The 17447-nt window shown below is 57.0% G+C and overlaps 1 protein-coding gene across 2 annotated transcripts in view; it reads left to right on the forward strand.

Moving 5' to 3' along the window:
- POC1A (POC1 centriolar protein A) overlaps positions 1–16355 on the forward strand; it is a 95146-nt gene extending 78791 nt beyond the window's left edge. For both annotated transcript variants that reach the window (XM_030867339.2, XM_060307812.1), the window contains one exon: positions 15755–16355. In XM_030867339.2, coding sequence (XP_030723199.1) covers positions 15755–15853 — 99 coding nt within the window. In that variant the 3' untranslated portion in view covers positions 15854–16355. The remainder of the gene's footprint in view (positions 1–15754) is intronic.
- The last annotated feature ends 1092 nt before the right edge of the window (positions 16356–17447 follow it).

Raw genomic sequence — 17447 nt, forward strand, 5'->3', positions numbered from 1 at the left:
TTGACCTGCTGTAGGTCAGAGCTTCCCCAGCTTCCCTTGCTAACCATTGTGTAACCATTCCCTTGCTAACTGTGTAGTTAGGTATGGCTTCATTGAGAAGTTTATCTGCAAACCAAACTTGACCTTTCTGAAAGTTAAGGCCAGAAGCTCTTGCTCAGCCCTCTGTGATCACAGAGTCCAGCAGGCCCGGCCCCTGAGGTCACCAGCCAGAGAGCACACCCCCTTGCCCTGGCCCTTCTTTGTGTGGGGGAAACCCCCCCTTGCCCCTGTGAGATTGCTGTTTGGGGCCTCACTGAGCCCCTCAGTACACTGATCCCAGCTGGACCCTGTGTCCTGAGCAGCCAGGGTGTGTTTGGCCTTACACGTCCCTATCAGCTGTGGGGAACAGAGGTACCTCCCTTGGGTGTCAGGGCTGCTCTGCTCAGCCCAGTGAGCCACTGCCCATTAACCTGGGCGTACTTGCCCTCCTGGTCTTGAGGGCCAACTCCACTGCTCATCACCTGGGTGACCTTGGGCAGGTAATGTTGCTCCCCAGAGCCTCAGCTTCCTCGCATGTAAAGTGGGGACAGCCAAGCCTGCTCGTGTCCTCTGAGCACTATGGTGAAGCTCTGGATTACCTGGGTGTGCTAGGTCGATGTTCTCCAAGGGTGAGTGTGGGAAAACACCAGTGTGGTCAGGTGACATAGGAGTGGGCATTCCACGCATGTCTGTAACTGCTGGAGTCCCATGAATGCTTTTGAGCTGCCAGTGAGATCTAGTGGTCTGACTAGGCATTAGGATGAGAGGGAGACAAAGAGGTCTTTCTCAACATCCAGGAAGGCACAGGAGGAGGGCCCAGGAGGTAACGAGAGGGACTGGGTGCCTGGGGACTGTTGAAAATCAGGGGTGGGTCGTGGGGCCCATTAGATGCGGTCCTTGAACCCAGACCCAGGCATTGGGGCCAGGATTGAAGCTCTTCAAAGATGTATATATATATCTTGTGACAGCCATCCTCTGAATTGAGTTACCGTAATGGTTGTGGGGGAAATAGATTTCCTAACGATGGGATTTAGGTTTTTCTTTGGGTGACTTTTTGGTTTTGAAAACCCCTCATGGGAATTCTCAAAAGCAACTAGGGCTGAGGTCACAAGTATGGGTGCTGGGAGCCGTGTGTGTGCCCCCCCCTTCCTCTCGGGAGCCTGTCCTGGGCCCCACCTTCTCCCCTCCCCATCTGGGGAGAACACACACCTGTCCTGCCGCCACCCTGGTCACTGTCCTGCTGGGCCCGCCCCAGTCTTCTCTTCCTGAGATAGATGGCTCAATCCCAGAGGCCTGCAGGAGTCAGAGCAAAGCTCAGACCAGGAGTTAGAAGCCGCAGATGCTCTGGCACAGCCTTGCCTCTTCCTGAGAAAGCCATGGTTTCCTCCTCCACTGAGGGGAAACTTGAGGCCCTGCCCATCTGTCTGCCCTCTGGGGTGGGCAGCAGAGGTCGGCGTCTCAGGTGGGGCCGGGACTGCTCTTAGGGCCTTCTTTCCATGAGTCGCCCCTCCCCTCCACCCCTGGCCGGGCCCCTCCCCATGTGGCTACTCCAAGAGGAGGGGCTCCCCAGTGGACCCCTGCCAGTCCTGCCTGCTTGGTGATGGGCATTCAGAGGCCCTGACCTTTCCCCTGGTGTTCTTCTGGGGGTTCTGCCAAGTGATTTAGGGTCCCTCTCGCAGGTGCTGGGACGGTCACCAGTGAGCAGGGAGAGGCTGTTTTCACAGCCAGAGTCCCCTGGGAGCTCACCTCCCGCCTTGGCTCCCTTCACTTCCTTCACCAGCTCCTGAGTGACAGAGGTTGGGTGGTGTCTGGAAGTTGCAGGGGCCCTGGGTCTTCCTCGAGGGCGAGGGTGTGGGCGTGGGGCGTGGCACGGCAATGTGGGCGGGTACCCGGGAGCTAGGGAGGCTGCAGTGCGGGGCCTGGGCCCGGCAGGCGGCCGGTGGTTTCGCCTCAGAAGCCCACAGCAAAGTTATTTTTGACTCCGATTTCACGTCTTGCTGCTTTTTAAAAATACCAAGCCATGAAATTCCTGCTCCAACTGTGTTTTCTCATGGCAGCTGTGCTTGAGGCTGGCCACAGCAAGGCTGTGATGTCACACATTCAGGTTCCTGTGACTCACTGGGGACCGATGGGCTCGGGGACCGGAACATGTGCGCCGTGGGAAGCAGCTGCGGGCAGGCCACCCAGCCCTGTGGTTTAAAGGTCCAGGTTGTTGCAGCGCTGCTGACCAAACTCAACAAGGATAAGGATTTTGGCCTGTTTGCTTTGGGGAGTTGGATAGAGTGACCCATTGCTTCAAGACACCCTGCCCCAGCCCCCCAAGTTCCTGGCGGTTTCCAATCTGATGGGCTGCTCGGGTGAGGCATCCCACACAGGGAAGGTGGGAATACTGGGCAGGCCCGGTGTGGGCCGAGCTGCCTGACCATTCTCAGGGGCTCTCGGGGTCCCTCTTTCCCGGACGGACCAGCTGTTGTTTGTGGAAAGAGACTCCAGGCTTTAGAGCAGTTCTGCCATTTTCCCTGGGGGCGGATACTCCCAGGTGTGCCCAGATGGAACTTGTCGGGATGGTGTGCAGTGAAAGCACCTCCCCGCCCTCCGCAAGTAATCCCCTTTTGTGAGGTGTGTGCAGCCCTCCCAACGGCGCTCACACACCCAGGCAGGACCGCAGGGGTGATTGTTGCTGGTTTCCGCAAGAGCGGGCCCTCCCTCCACAGCAGCCTATCTCGCCACTTAGCCTTGACCGTGTATAATGTATAATCCCAAGTGGGTTTAGCCAGCCTCCTCTTCCTGGATATTTAAGGGCTGCCCTTGGGCCAGAGTCGACTTCAGGACAGCCGGACCTCCTGCCACTTGGGGTTTGGAGACTTGTTTTTCCTCTGTTAAGAGCCTGCTTCCTGGGGACAAGGGACTGAAGACACTCTGTTAGACACTTGGGGTCTGACTCTAGCCAGTTGCAGAGGGGCTGGGCCCTGGCCCTTCCCCAGCCCTGTTGCTCATTTTGACAGTTTATCCAGAGGCTTCTCTGGCTTTGCAAATGCAGAGGCATGGGGAGTACCAAGTCAGGGCCAGTGTGCTGGCAGCAGTCAAAGACGGGGCGAGCTTGTGTTTATTACTGCGTGAGGGGCTGGATGGCAGCTCCGTATTCTATCCTGTCTGCGGTCGTGGCAGAAAGCACCCCCTCCCCAAAGAAGCTGCAGATGGAAGGCCCCTGCCCACCAGATGGGCTCGGGATGGCTGCGGTTACCTCTGGGGCCTGGGAACATTCACGGTCTTATGAGATTTCCCCTGTGAGGCCCAGAGCAGGCCTGGAGCTGGGGGCTGGGGAGCAGAGGCTGGAGCGGGAGATCTAGGAGAGCTAGGCCCATGCAGGGACATCTCATTCAGACTGACTCTGGATGATTCTGAGAGGAGGGAGGAAGGGGACCCAGGCGATTTGCTCTCACTGCTCTGGGGACCCAAGGGCCCTCCAAAGAAGGGTCAAGCACAGGCCACAAGAAGGGGCCTACGAGTCTTCTGGTTGTGACAGGCAGCCTCAAACGGGCCTACATGGCTCTGAGATTAACCAAGCCCCAGCTGCCCCAGGGCCACTTGGCGCCCTTCTGCATGGAGCACCGTGAGAGCTGGGTCGGGAAAGACTGCAGTCGGGCCTGCCATTTCCCTCCGCCCGCTCTGCAGAGGGCCCTTTCTGGGCCTGGACTGTTGGTACAGACCCTCACTGTACCCACGGTAGCCTCAGCTCTGTGGGAGGAGAAAAAACGGAAAGGAGCTTTGAACTCAGCAGAGCGTGGCATTTGGGGGAGCGATTCTGTTCCCCCCATTCTGATCTGGGCCTAGGTGGTAGCTCCAGAAAACCAGCCAAGATGAGAGGCTGGGTCTCCCACTGTGGCTCAGCAGGCACTCCGCAGGGCAGGGGGAGCCTGTGAGCCTTCGTCCCTGAGGTGGGACTGTTGGACAGGGGCCACAGTCTGACTTGCCAGACTGCACTGAGTTTTTCCGGGCCTCCAACAAGCTACCAAGCAGTCCCTGACTTGTGATGGTTGTGTTTTATCGGGTGCTGGCAAATTAACTATTTTATATGGAAAGTGAGCATCTGAAGAAAGGGGATACTGAAGGCGGTATCCCCTTTCTGAAAAAGAAAGGGGATACTGAAGGCGGTCAAGGCCAAGGTTCATGCCCCGCTGTCAGCCCTGTTTGGACTTACCCTGGAGCCAGAGTACAGCTGAGCAGTGACTGGCATCCTGCACCTTGGGGCCTGTCCCTGTCAGACACTTGCCTTCCCTGGTGGCGTGCCCATGGCTGGCAGAGAGATGAGCTTGAACCCAGGCCAGGGTCGGTGTGGTGGGGGCTGTGGCTCAGGTCTTCCTCCTGGTGTGGGTAGCACCCCACGGGGCCCTGCAGCGTCCGGTTTTAATGGATGTTGGTGAGTGGCCCCACTTTTAATAGCTTCTCCTTTGGGGGTAAGCAGTAATATGGAAAAGCCTGCATTTATTTAAAAGGAGTTGCTATAAAGCCATAAGGAAAGTAAATTAGCCAAGATTCCTTAATGTCATAGCTAATTCACCAATAGAAAATAGTGTCCCATGCACTTCCCGAAGAGAGCTAATCCTCGTTAGAGGTGGGGGCTGGGGGACGCAGAAACGCCCAAGAAATCCTATATCCCTGAGACAATGTGAAGCAGAAACATGGACCTCTGGGCTCAAGGGACAAAAGCTCATTTGTGTTGTTGGCAGCAGACTGGGGGGTGACGAGAGGTGGTTAAAAAGACAGTTACTGAGCCCAGAGAGGTTGCAAGGAATTTCTGTAGAAACTTGTTTTTCTGTGCATCAGCTGTGTGTGATGCTGGACAAGTTAACATGTCAGACGTCAGCATGAGCGGGAATCTCCACTCCTCCCCCTCTGAAGTTTAGGCCCCGAAACTTTTAGTCCTCATCAAATCGGCATGAGGTGGGGAGGGGAGGAACTGGGCTGCTTCCTGGATTCCTACCCCACTTTGCGCACCCCTACTTCCTGCTGAGGCCAGGAGGCTTCCTCCCTCCCAAGGCCATCTGGCGGTGGCCCTTCGGGCTCCAGCCTGCCCACCCTCCACTCCCTCGTCTGCCAGCCCCTCAAGCCCACCAGGCCCAAGGCCCAAGCTGGGGGGAATGTTCCTCACCAGCCAGCCAGGCTCATCCCCAGAGTAGGGCTGCCCCAGGTCCGGGGAACCTGGACTGGCTGGTGCAGGACCGGCCTCCTCTGCGTTCCCATGGCACTCAGGGTCTGGCTTGTGTCCATCCAGCACTCATTGTGCACATGTGATGTGCCAGCAGCTGGGCCTGGGAGCAGGAAGACAGTGGTGAGCGAGAATAGACAGAAACCCCTGTCCTCGTGGGGCTGGCACTCTGATGGCTGTCAGCAGGCCGCTCGAGGGCCAGCGTTCACAACTCTGACTCGAAGGCCCCTGTACCACAGACCTTCAGGCGCTGGGCCGAGGCCGGGGCTGAGAGGCAGAGCCTTTGGTGGTAGGAAGAGCTGGGTCCAGACCAGCAACCCCAGGGAGATGGGCTGGCCCCTCCGGCCCCCATTCACCCCTGACATGTGGCAACGGGCTGGCCAGGGCACCATCAGCAAGCCAGGGCCCTGCGTGTGTGTACACACACGTGCACGAACACCGAGAGCCAGAGCCAGAGCTGCCAGGAGACGAGGCAGAGCCAGGCAGGCGCTGAGCCCAGCAGCCCCACTTTGTTTTGATAGCTCACAAGACCCCACAGCAAAGAGATTCCCCTTTTGTTTCATCTGTTTTAGATCTTTAGAATCTGAGTGAAGTCAAAACCCTTCTACAAGGGAGATTAATTCCACACTGTTCCATCTTTGCAGTGAAACCATAGGAAAGTTAGACATTCTGTGGGGCACTGTCGAGACAGGGGCGTTGAGCCAATGGCCAGCCCCTGGATGTTTCCCACAGCCTGGCACAAGTGCCCCCAGTGGCATGGCTGGGTGACTGTGCCCTCGCCCTGAGACCCAGGGCACCTGGGACCCCCTACCCCCCAGGAATCTGACTCCTGTGTTGGGGGAAGGGGGCTGGGGTGCCCCAGCCCCTCTGGGGAGACCGCCTGGAGGAGCCAGAATCAACCATAAGCCTGGAAATGATTAAAAGGAACTTTCCGTCACAGGAGAACTTGAAGAAGCAGCCAGACCACCACGTGCCCTGATGGCTCAGGCCCTCCGAGGCCTGACCACAGGCCACCTTCTTTGGAGCCTCATCAAGCCCCACCTGTGCCTAGGGCCGCCCCCTCAAACAGCCCAGAGCTTAGCCATGGCCCCTGTGAGCTGGGGGAGCCATGTTGCCCACGGTGCATCCCTGCCCAGAGCATGTGCCATGTAAATAGTAGCTATTAATAAAGTGTTGGGTTGGCCAAACAGTTCGTTTGGGTTTTTCCATAAGATGTTATGGAAAAACCCGAACGCACTTTTTTTTTCGCCAACCCTATTACGATGGCTCTACAAGAGGTGCATTGCACAGATGAGGAATCTGAACCCCTGGTCAGGTAACTTGCCCAAGACCACTCAGCAAATTAGTGATCAAGTTCAAATTTGAGCCCAGGCAGTACAGCTCCAGAGCCTGTGCTCTTACCACCTGGGACAAAGGTGGGGACCAGGAGTCACTCTGACAGCATTTTCTAAGGCCCACACCTGTGTCACAACCATGACGTGGTGAGAGAGGAGGAGGGCAGGGACCCGAGCACTGGGGGGTGGGAAGGGGGGGATGAGGGGGACTTCTTGGGGGAGCAGGGCCAGAGTGGGGCTTCGAGTAGGTGGGCTTTGGGCAGGGAGAGCAGTAGTGACGGGCAACGCAGGCCTTGAGTGCCATGTGAATGCCACATCCAGGAGTCTGGCCTTTCTTCCTGAGCTCTTGAACAGAAAAGGAATATAGCAGAAGCAGCGTGGAGGGCAAGGAGGTGAGGAGTCACCAGGAAGCTGAGGCAAAAGGATGGGGACTGAGAAGAGGCAGTCACCAAGTGGGACGTGCCTGGGATCCTCAGCACTCACTGTATATTGGGGGCCCTGGGGTCCTGGGTCAGGCGAGGAGACTCCTTGGGCAGAGCCGTGATGCGACTACCGCGCCCAGCCTGACACAGCAGCCAGAGGGGGCTTGGACATTCCCTGCACCCTCGTCAGCCCTTCCTGCGGCCTCCCCGACCCGCTCCAGTGCCCTTCCATGCTCACCATTCCCACTGCCCTCCCCCGGCCTTCTCCCAGGTGCTGCCTCTGCCCTACATGCGTCCCTTCTTTCAGCCTGACCTTCTCCCCACGCTGTAGCAGGTGTATGCTTGTGTGGCACTCCTACCCCCAACCGTTTCAGCCCTCTTGCCCCACTGCCCCTTTTGCCCCATTCGGACACTGAGGTCCCAGTCTCCTGGCTTCCTGAGACTGCCATCCCAGAGCAGTTTTAGTTCCCCCTTGCCACAAGGCAGAGTGCTAGAGGGGGCACGTGGCTGGATGTCAGCTCTCTGCTTCCATCGTCAGTTTGTTTCTGGCCCAGCCACCCTGTTCACCTCTGTGCAACCTGTCTTCCATGTTCCAGGGAGGCCCAGGAGGGCCTTTCAACCATAGAAACCAATACCACTCACCTAAGAGGGGCCCCATGCACCCTGTGGGGCTCTGCTTAGAGCAGGAAGTGGCCATGGAAGTGCCCTGGCTGGGGGAGTGGGGTCTGCTGGGAAGAAGGGTTGCCTGCAGAGCTGGACAGCGTTGGGGAGTGTGGTGGGAAGGCCTGGAGTGAGTGAGGCCTGCACACGTGGCAGCATTTCATAAGGAACTAGCCCAAGAGCTGAGAAATGTGGAGAGAACGGCTGGCTGGTCACCCTCATTCTTTTCCTTTCCTCCAAAATGTTTTTCACTATCAGTCGTGGCAGCTTTGCCAAAAGCCCGCCCAGATAGGACTGGTACTGCATCCCATCAGTGCCTGGAAGCCCCTCAGAGCCAGAGTCTCTCGTTGCTGCATGTGATGGGCACCTGACAAGTGTGAGAGTGGATGATGATGTCAGGAGGGCTCGTGAGGGTTCTGTGGCCCCTCAGAGCTTTGTAGAAGTTATGGCTCCAGCTTTCCTGCTACATTTGCACACCAGTATGTGCAAGAGACCTTCAATAAAGGTGGCGGCAGCAGTGGCTCTGGAAGGAGGAACAGCTGCTGGAAGGGACCTGGCTCCGGGGGTGCGCTTTGGTCCGTTTCTGAAGTGCCAGTTCACCCTCTGTGGTTTCACCACCTGTTGTGAAACTAGGTAGCCATGATCCGTTCCCAGGCTGAGCCCCTTCTCCCAGAGTCCACTCTGGATCCAGTGCTTGGAAAAGTGGCCACGGGCATGCAGGAGCACCATCCTCCCTGGCTGTCCCTGCTCAGATTTGTGAATCTGGTGAGGCAGTGCTAGGGAGTGGAGGCGTCCCATTCCTGTCCCTTTTTGGGTAAGGGCCCTGGGACCCCTCCTACATCTTCCTTGTGACCGCTGTACTCTCTTCCCTGTTCAATCACTCCAAACCAACCACACTGGCCTCCTGACAGTGCCAAGAGTGTGCTGTGTTCTTCTCTGTCTCAGGGCCTTTGCACCTTGTGCTTGGAACACACTTTCTTTGGCCTGTCCTGTGCTATCTCCTCACAGAGGCCTTCTGGGCCTCCTGTCAGGGTTGGAACCCTCTTTCCCAGGTTTGCCGGCCCCAGAGCACGTGAGCCGAGTCAGGGGCCTGGACTCCACACGGAGCTCAGTCCCTGTGGGCCAGACCGACACATCCTGCTGCTTTCTCTTTGCCTTCTCCCTAAACACAAAGTGAAAAGGGGATGAAAAGGAGACAGAAATGAGTACTGGGGGGGAAAGAGCTGAGGAAAAATGGAGGACAAGCCCACCTCAAGAGGAAACCAGGCTGAGGAGAAAAAAGAGGTTGGCAGGGCTGAAAGAAGGGGAGGACACACCGTGAGGAAGTGGGGGCCTGGGAAGTGGGCGGTCAACAGGAGAAAGCGGGGGCAAAGGAAGGGCCCACAGAGCCCAGGGAGAGCATGTGGGCCTGAAAGAACTGTGCGCTGCTCCACAAGGCTGTGGGCAACTTGCATCGCCCACCTTCTGCTCTGTTCCACCCCTTCCGAGGGTGGGGGATTTATTCTCCCGGGGAGCCCTGGACTCCCGCCGCCTCTGTGCATTGCCCGCAGAACTCTTCCCTGGACCCGCGTGGAGCCCACGGGAGTATCGCGGCCTGGCCCCTTGCGGCTGTAGAGTCAGGCGGAGGCCCCGCGTACCCACTTTGCCTTTTCCGAGCATCACAGATGCGTGAGGCCCCGTCACAGGACTCAGGGGTGGAGGCTCTCCCCTTGGCCACCTCGGAGGCCAGTGGAGATACACAAACCCAGGCTCTGTCCCACGCAGGCCACTTTGGGCCCCGTGGGGTGCAGACACCTGATGACTCGATGCCAGTAGAGAAAAGGCATCTGAGACAGCGAAGTTTGGACCTGTGGCTCTGTCAAAATGTCCCCAGTGCTGTGTTCCCTCCCACTTGGAGTTGGGGGCCCCAGGTACCAGACTTATCGCTGAGGACAGGCATTTTGGTGCAACTTCTCTGAGCAGCACTACAATTCAGAGGGGACTAAAAATAAAAGCCTGTCACTTTAAAATTGGTTATTTTTACACCACTCAGAAGGCCCTTCAGGATGTTTCATAAAACGTCTTACACTGTTGAACTGTGAGCGAGAGAAGCCTCTCGCCCTGTTAGTGTTGCCCCAATAGGAGACAGATCACAATGTCTTCTTCCCACTCGGCAGGAAAGTCAGGATCTGAATGAGATGACCTTGCTGAGCCTCTCCCAGGGGGATTTTCCTCGGAGAGCTCCAGTGGCGAGTCATGCTGGGAACCCCGCCCCCTAGCCCGAGCTGGCCTCTTCCATGCTCTTGGGTTTGTTCCCCAATGCCTCCAGCGTCCTCCTCCCTATTGGGTCCCTGGGTTGGGCCGTCCCTCCAGTGCCCATTGAGGGACCAGGCTGCTTTCCAGGGGGTTTCAGCAGCATCACTGACATGGTCCTGATGAGCCCTGGCCGGAGCCCCCAGTTCACCCACACTGGATTCTCCTCTCCAGTATCCAGGGGCTTGTGGATTCACTGCCCTCTCCCTCTCCCAGTCTCCCCCCAGCTCCCTCTCCCCCTATTAATGAGGATGATCTGAGAAATCCAGAATAACCAGGCTTTTTCTGACACCGCCTCATGCCTGCCTGACCCTCCCATCCCTCTCAGAGGGGCCTCTGCCTGTCCAGTGTGGTGCCCATCCCTGGCCTCTCCTGCGGGGCCCATCCTCAGCCTGTGTTCTCGGCCTCAGGAGCGTGTTCTCTCTTGTCCCCCATCTGACTCACCACCAGATGGTGGTGGTTCATACCTCATGGATATCTCTGATTTTGTCCACTTTCCTCCTTAGCCCTCTCCCCCAGTCCAAGCCACCATCATTCCCTCTCATTCTCTCTTGCCTCCATCATGCCTAGTCACAGCCACACAGCCACGCCCCGGGCCATCCCCATGGAGCAGTCAGAGGGGTCTCATCCCCGCTTGGCCTTGAACCCCCAGCACCTTCCTGCTGCTCTGCGGCTGAAGATGAGGCCGCCAGGCATGGCCTGCAGGGCCCGGCCCCATCTCCTGCCTCCTCTGAGGCCCCTCTCCTGCTCGTTGCCTTCCCTCCCACCTCGGGGCCTTCCTGCCCCTCTCTCCTGGTGAGCTCCTCCTCAGTCTTAGCTCACTCCCTTCCTAGGGCCACCTCCCCTGGCTCTGACCAAGCAGCGCCTTCCATTTTCCCAGCACACCCCGCTGGTCTGCGCAGCTGCTTAGCGCTTGCCTCTTCAACCTGCTGCGCACCCTGCGGGCCCAGCTGAGTCTGTCTGCTCTGGGCCATTGTCACCCCGGGCCTGGCACAGGCCAGTACGGCGTGGTGCCTGGGGAGGATCTGAGTGAGTGAAGAGTCTAGGGCCAAGGTTGGCAAACTTTTTCTTAATGGTAAATATTCTAGGCTCTGGGGGCCATAAGAGTCTGTCACAACTACTCAACCTGCCACTGTAGCCAGGAAGCAGCCACAGACAATATGTAAGCAAATGGGCACAGCAATAAAACCTTATTTACAAGAACAGACAGCAGGCTGAGTGTGCCAACCCTTGGTCTAGAGAAACAACAGAATTCATTCAACAGCGAAGGGAGTGTTTCTAAGGAAACGATTTTCCATGAGAAAGGGCTGTGGCTTCCTGGAAATCGCTGGTAACAGCAGGAGAAGGTGGTTCTGAAACAAGCCCCCACCTGACCCTCAGACAGGTGTGACTTTGAAGGTGACAATTATGGATCCCCTATGACCTTGCCCCAAGGGGCTCCCGCGTGGCTTGCAGGTGAAGGCCATGACCCTGGGAGGCAGACAGTGTTGGGCGAGGGGTAACAGTGTCCAGGTGTGGAGTCTGAATTCTGCTTCCTGTTGCTCCCATTCAGGGAGGGAGGTGCCTTGTTTGAAGTTAAGCCCAGTCTTGGGAGGTGTGGGGCGCCAGCAGTGACCAGGGCGAGTACCAGAGCATGTCTGGGGGCTGATCTCTTACGCTGTAGCAGCATAAACGCCCCAGTGAGAGAAGGCATCTGAAATTAAGGTGTTAGGGTCGTTTCTCATTGCATATCTATTAAAAGGTTCTTGTCGGTATGTCCCTTTTAACCCTATAATATTGCCTTTTCATAGCTGTGACTTCTGTGATAATTCCAAACCTAAATGTTTAGCCAGATAAGAGACTCTACTTCATGGGTATTGGAGGTGTCTGAGGCCTGGGAACTGCCTTGGAGGGTGGCCTGATGGTGTGAGGGCGCTGCTGGGTGACCCTGAGGGATGGCCCTTCCATCCACTCCTGCTCATTTAATCCAGAGCTACCAGACCAAGTGGCTTGGACAGGACAGAAGGTGGCTGCCGCTGCGTGAGCACAGAGGTCCAGGAGCATGTTCTCAGGCTGCTTGAGCTTGGCCATAGGGTGGGGGACAAGCAGGTCTGCTGGGTCACAGGGCCAGTAGCCCTCAGGTGATGCCAGAGCGAGCGGTGGGGGCAGGGGCGGCGGGGGAAGGAGTAGGTTAGGCCTCTCCTTATACGTGGTGGATGGGGACAGAGCAAAGGTGCACAGTTCCCGGTGCCTTAGCCAGCACTCTGAAGCCAGGCCACCAGGGTTCACAGTCCAGGTTTGTCATTTATATGCTGTGTGACTTCTGGCAAGTTAGTATCACTTGGTTGGTGCCTTGGTTTCCTCATCGGAAAAAATGGGGGTGATACAGGCTCCCACCCTGAGGGGTCATTGTATGGAATAGAATGCCTGGCATACTGTGAGCACTCCGTGAGTGTCAGCTGTCGAGCAGCCCCTGGAGCAGAGTGTGTCAGGAATCAGGATGGCCCCCCAGAACCCAGTCCTGCGTCTTCCCTCGAGTCTGGGCTTCACACCCAATTACAAAGGGGACCTCGTGTCTGGATGGCACAGGGCCAGGGAGAGGGCATGAGCTGCCTGGTTTCTCCAAGGTCAACAGACAGGAGGGCCCTCTCTGTGGAAGAGTTTGGACCCCAGAATGAAGGAGTTCCGGCTAATGGCCGTCTTTCCCAGACGCGTTGCCCAGACAGGTCTGCCCAGCAGCCAGAACCCTAGACTCCTCAGCCCCTTCTCCAGTTTCCCTTCGCCCTACTTAAAGTTAAGTCAGAGGCCCACGGACACCCATGTCAGGCAGGGCCATTTCCTTTTTTGACACCTGCCACCACACCCAGCTTTCAACTCCTTGGGGACTCTGTGAGAGGCTGGGACCAGGTCATTCACCCTTGAATAAAAGGAAAGCAAGGTGACTGGGCTGGGAGTGTGGACTTAGAGGGACTGCAGAGGTGTCTGCCTTTCCAGTGCTTCTCCTCACCTTCCAGGGCAGGCGGGCCTTGTCTCCGGGCCTGGGGAGCATGGGCACCATGTAGCAGGACGAGAATTCCCAGGGCTGGGCCAGAGTACGAGGTGGGGTGAGCCACGAGCAGCCTGCTTGGCGTGGCCCCGAGCCTCTGGAGGGTACGGCTGCGGGCTCTGCTCTGCCCTCTGGGTGCTGAGGCAGCACATACTCATGGAGGCTTGCTGTGCCCCTGACATTTGGTTGTGGGGATATTGCTCTGAACCAACAGGTAAAGGTCACGCTGCAAACACAGCCACATGACATGGCCTGGAATCGGTCCCTGCTAGCGATGCTGCTCCCTCCTCGCACGGGGCCCCAGCAGCTGGGGAAGCACGGTGGCCGTGGCGCGCGCTGTGGCGGCCTGGCTGACTCCCTGCAGGTGGCCGGCCTGCCTGCCCTCTCGCTGTGTGCATTGCCAGCCCTGAGCGTGTCTGACCTCTGCTACTTGGCTTCCCCGATCGGAGCCTTTTCATCAGTGGGGAAGCCCTTTCCTGGTGGAGGGAAGGCATATCAGCAAATCGGAGATCAGGGTTTCCAGGCTTCACTTTATCAGGAGGGATAACCGTTTCCCATGAAAATGAGGTCCCACGCTTTAGTGGAATGGGATTATTAAGACAAATTTGTGAAGCAGAGACTGTGTTCTAATGCACAGAAATCCAAAGTGTCCGTCCTCCTCTTCCTGGCCCATCCTTCCAGCTCAAAAGGGGTTTGGACGGGATCATATGTGACGGGGAAGAGCTGGGTGGACTTAATCTCTGGATGGTGGCCGCCACTGAGCATCTTGGCAGAGTAGGCTGGGGGCGCAGGGAGTAGGGAAAGTGGACACCAAACACAGAGATGACGTGACTCTTCCAGAAGCTTGCCTGGGAAAGGGGAGAAGCTGCAGGTTTGAGAAGGGTGGACTTTTTTTCAGCCTGTTTGTCTCTAACGTGCTATGAAGCATCCCCTCATAGCTCCCAAAGGAAGGACCCCCAACACCCTCCCTCCATTCAGGGGGCTGGAGGTGAAATAAGCGATGCTTTTCTGTTCAAAGAAATTTAACATCATCAGGTTTAATGCCATATTTCTACCGAGCTGAAGTATGGGCCCCCCATGGGACTAGGTAGAGGCCTCGCGAAATGCGTGGCACCCCGGTGTTGACATTGGCCCAGCAGCCGCTGCCTCCACATTTGGAAATTCTGTCCCTGTGAGGAAAAAAAGAACTTTTAAGTGTGTGTGTGTGTGTGTGTGTGTGTTGGGAGGGGGATGGTGCTGGGCAGAAGAGGAAAAGCTGGCTGGCTCCCCCACTGGGGCCTGGAGTCCAGAGCCATCGGAAAAAGTCTGGATGAGGAATGATTTTGGAGCTTGGCTCAGTGTGAGTTTTGCAGCAGCCAGTGGAAACTTCCAGGAATGCTGCTCTGGGCCAGCCGGGGGCTGTTTCCGCCGCCACTTTTATGAGCTACAGACCCCCTCCATGGCTGACCGGCCAGCAGAGGGGAATCTGACCGTCTCTTTCAGCTCAGCTCTACCTCTCAGGGTGCAGTTCATATTCCACAGGCAGTAACTTTTCAGGCTCTGTCCTGTGCCCCAGGGCTCAGAGCCTTTGCAGCCCGGCCAACTCATCTAGAAGGGGCCAGCCGCCAGGAGGAGCAGCCTCCATGAGCGGCTGACATCCATGCGGGATGCTGCAAAAATTTATAGCAGTCTTAGAGGGGAAACTCCCTCCCAGACTGTTTCAATGTTTTATTAAATATGTGAAAGGAAAGTTTCCTTTCTACTGGACCAAGGCCCAGAGCCTCCATGGAGCCTCAGGGAAGGTGGCAAAACCTCTTGGGAAAGCCCACAAATGAGTAAAATCAATAGAAAGTTTTGTTTCTTAATCTGACCCCTTTCTGATGCCGGTAGGCTGCATGGCACAGGAACCAAGCCTGCTTCATTCACAGTGGACTTGCCCAGGGCCTGGTGTGGGCCTGGACACCACTGCCCCTCTGTCAACACTCTGTCCAAAGCCAGAGGAAGGGGGCAGCTTTCTGCAGCCTTGTCTGGAAGCCAGGTTCACAGGCCAGCCGTCATGCTGGGTATGCAGGAGAGGCCAGGGAGCAAAGGCTCTGCCTCTGGAAGTCAACATGACAGGCATTGTCATGGTGGACAACATGGGCACCATGCTGTCACCTCTCAGTCTCCGGGACTGCTGTGAGCTTGGCATTATCCTTCCCATTACAGAGGAGGAAATGGGCTCAAAACCGGGGAATTAGGGCCTAACCCCCAAACAGCACATTCCTGCAATGGTCCTCAGTGGACTCGGACAGGCAGAGGCCCTCCTGGGCTCAAGGGCCTGGGAAGTCCCTCCAGGTGTAGAGATAAAGGGCCTGAGGTGTGGGCAGGACCCAGGTGGGACGCCTTCTTTTGTGGTTGCAGTTTTCTCACCTTTGGAATGGAGATGCTTGACGGTCTCTGGTTGGTTATGGACAGAGCCTGGCCCACATGAGCAAGTGGTTCTGCTCTGGAACTCCAATCTAAATGCCAGACCACCGGGGCTGGGGATTCCTCACCCTTGGCTGTCCTGGGCAATGATCGAGGACTATGGGACCTGCTGCCTACTTTCCCTCACTATGTCCTTCCCGCTGCCCAACAAACATCAGAGAACAACCATCCCGAACCAGCAGGAGTGGACATGAAGACCAGAGACAAGGCGCCAGGAAGGAGCCCTGGGTGGGAAGAGCTGGCATTTGTTCAGCGGGCTGAGACAGCTGAGCGGGACTGCCTGAGGGCATCCCCAGGGCAGCCCGATGGCCCCTCCATCCTCTGAGCTTGACCGTTTATTTTGCAGACAGTCTCCATCCTGGAGCAGCGGTTGACACTGACAGAAGACAAGCTGAAGCAGTGTCTGGAGAACCAGCAGCTAATCATGCAGAGAACACCACCATGATCAGGGGAGCAAGAATCAAGAGCTCGGTCGATTTGGGGGGTGACAGGCCGGGGATTTGTACTAGGGAACTTGGGTAAATAAATAGAGGGGATTCAGCTCTGGGAATCACATCCATCCCAGAGCCCCAGGGGTCCTGCACCTCTGCCCTCCACCCAAGCTGTCCGCACCTGGAGACTCTCCACTTGGCTGTGGGAGGCCCCACATATCCACAGATGACCACGTTTAGTTTAATGTGAAGGAGCCACTTGAAAATGTTTGCTACCTTGGAGTCCTAAGCGGAGTCCACTTTTCCCTTACGAACCTTTCTACCGTATGACTGGCTTCCCCCACCGACCTTTCCCAGCGTAGAAATGGACTACTCATTGGTTGGATGAGCCAGGAGTCTCCTATAAATCTGACAGAAGGCCCAAAGTGGGCCCATCTGTGTCTGATTTACCCAGGAACAAGCACTCTGGAGAGGGGGGTGGCTTTGCAGTGGCCTTGATTTCTGCCCCACACATGTTCACTGGGGCCTGATGGCTTCCTCCTCTGCATGCATGAGGGCAGAGGAAACTGAACATTAAAACGGACTTGATGGAGCTCGTCAGTGAAATGGCTTGTTCTGAGTGAGACCTAGTCCCCCCATCCCCAGGACCTATAAAGGGAGAATGAAAATGGCTTCTTGGGAGGGCCCCTGCCAGGATCACCTCTGAAGCCCAGCACACCCTGTTTGCAGCCATTCGGGGTCTTCAGGAGCAAGGACAGCCAGAGCCCCTGCCTACACCCTGTCCCTCTGGCTGGCCTGGCTGGCTGCTTCAGCTGAGACCTGGAGGTCTCAGGCACCTGCCTTTCCTCTTGCTCGTGAGGGTTCCATAGTCAGCTTCCCCTGCATCCTTGCAGGAAAGCCAGGCAAGTGTTTCCCATATGTCTGGGTGTCGTCCATGCCTTATGCATTCAGCTTCTTGGGGCCCAGCCAGCCAGAGAGGTATTTACCCTCCAACACACCTGCCCTGCCCTGGGGCCTGGGGGGAGGGCGGTGTTAGATCTTCCCAGGAGCTGTCAGTACCAAGCAGCTAATGAGGTTCCCAGCCTCTGCAGCTTCCAGGTGGGAGCAGAGTCTGAACACCTAAGAGCTTGGGCTGACAAGAGGCAGCCTATGTTGAGTACCGATGAACGACAAGCCTGGAGGAGCTGCCTCTTCCACCTGGATGGGGAGAGAGCTGTAGTCTGCAGTTAGGCCTCAGGCTCTGCCTTTGGTCGAGCCGTGTGACCTCAACGTGGTGACATAACCTCTCTGAGCCTCAGGTTCTTGTGTCAGGTGGTGGTGGTAACCACCCCACCAGGTGGCGATGAGGTAGGTACTTAACAGAGGCCCGTGGCTCCCCGCCCCTATCAGTCCCTCTAGGACGATGTGGGAAGAGGCTGCAGGCTCAGGACGCTTTGGAGGCCCCCAGGAACCTGCTGCAGTCTTCCCACGTGGCCCTGCTAGTGTGTAGAAGAGCCTGGAAGTCCTGCTGGTCTAAATTGGCAGGTAAGACCCTTGGCTGTCTCGGGAGGTCATGGGCTCCCCGTCCCTGGAGGCTTTTAGGGAGTCTGGGCAATGCTAAGTCAGCTT

This window comes from Globicephala melas, chromosome 11, assembly GCF_963455315.2.
Source record: "Globicephala melas chromosome 11, mGloMel1.2, whole genome shotgun sequence".
In the NCBI taxonomy this organism is placed as follows: domain Eukaryota; kingdom Metazoa; phylum Chordata; class Mammalia; order Artiodactyla; family Delphinidae; genus Globicephala; species Globicephala melas.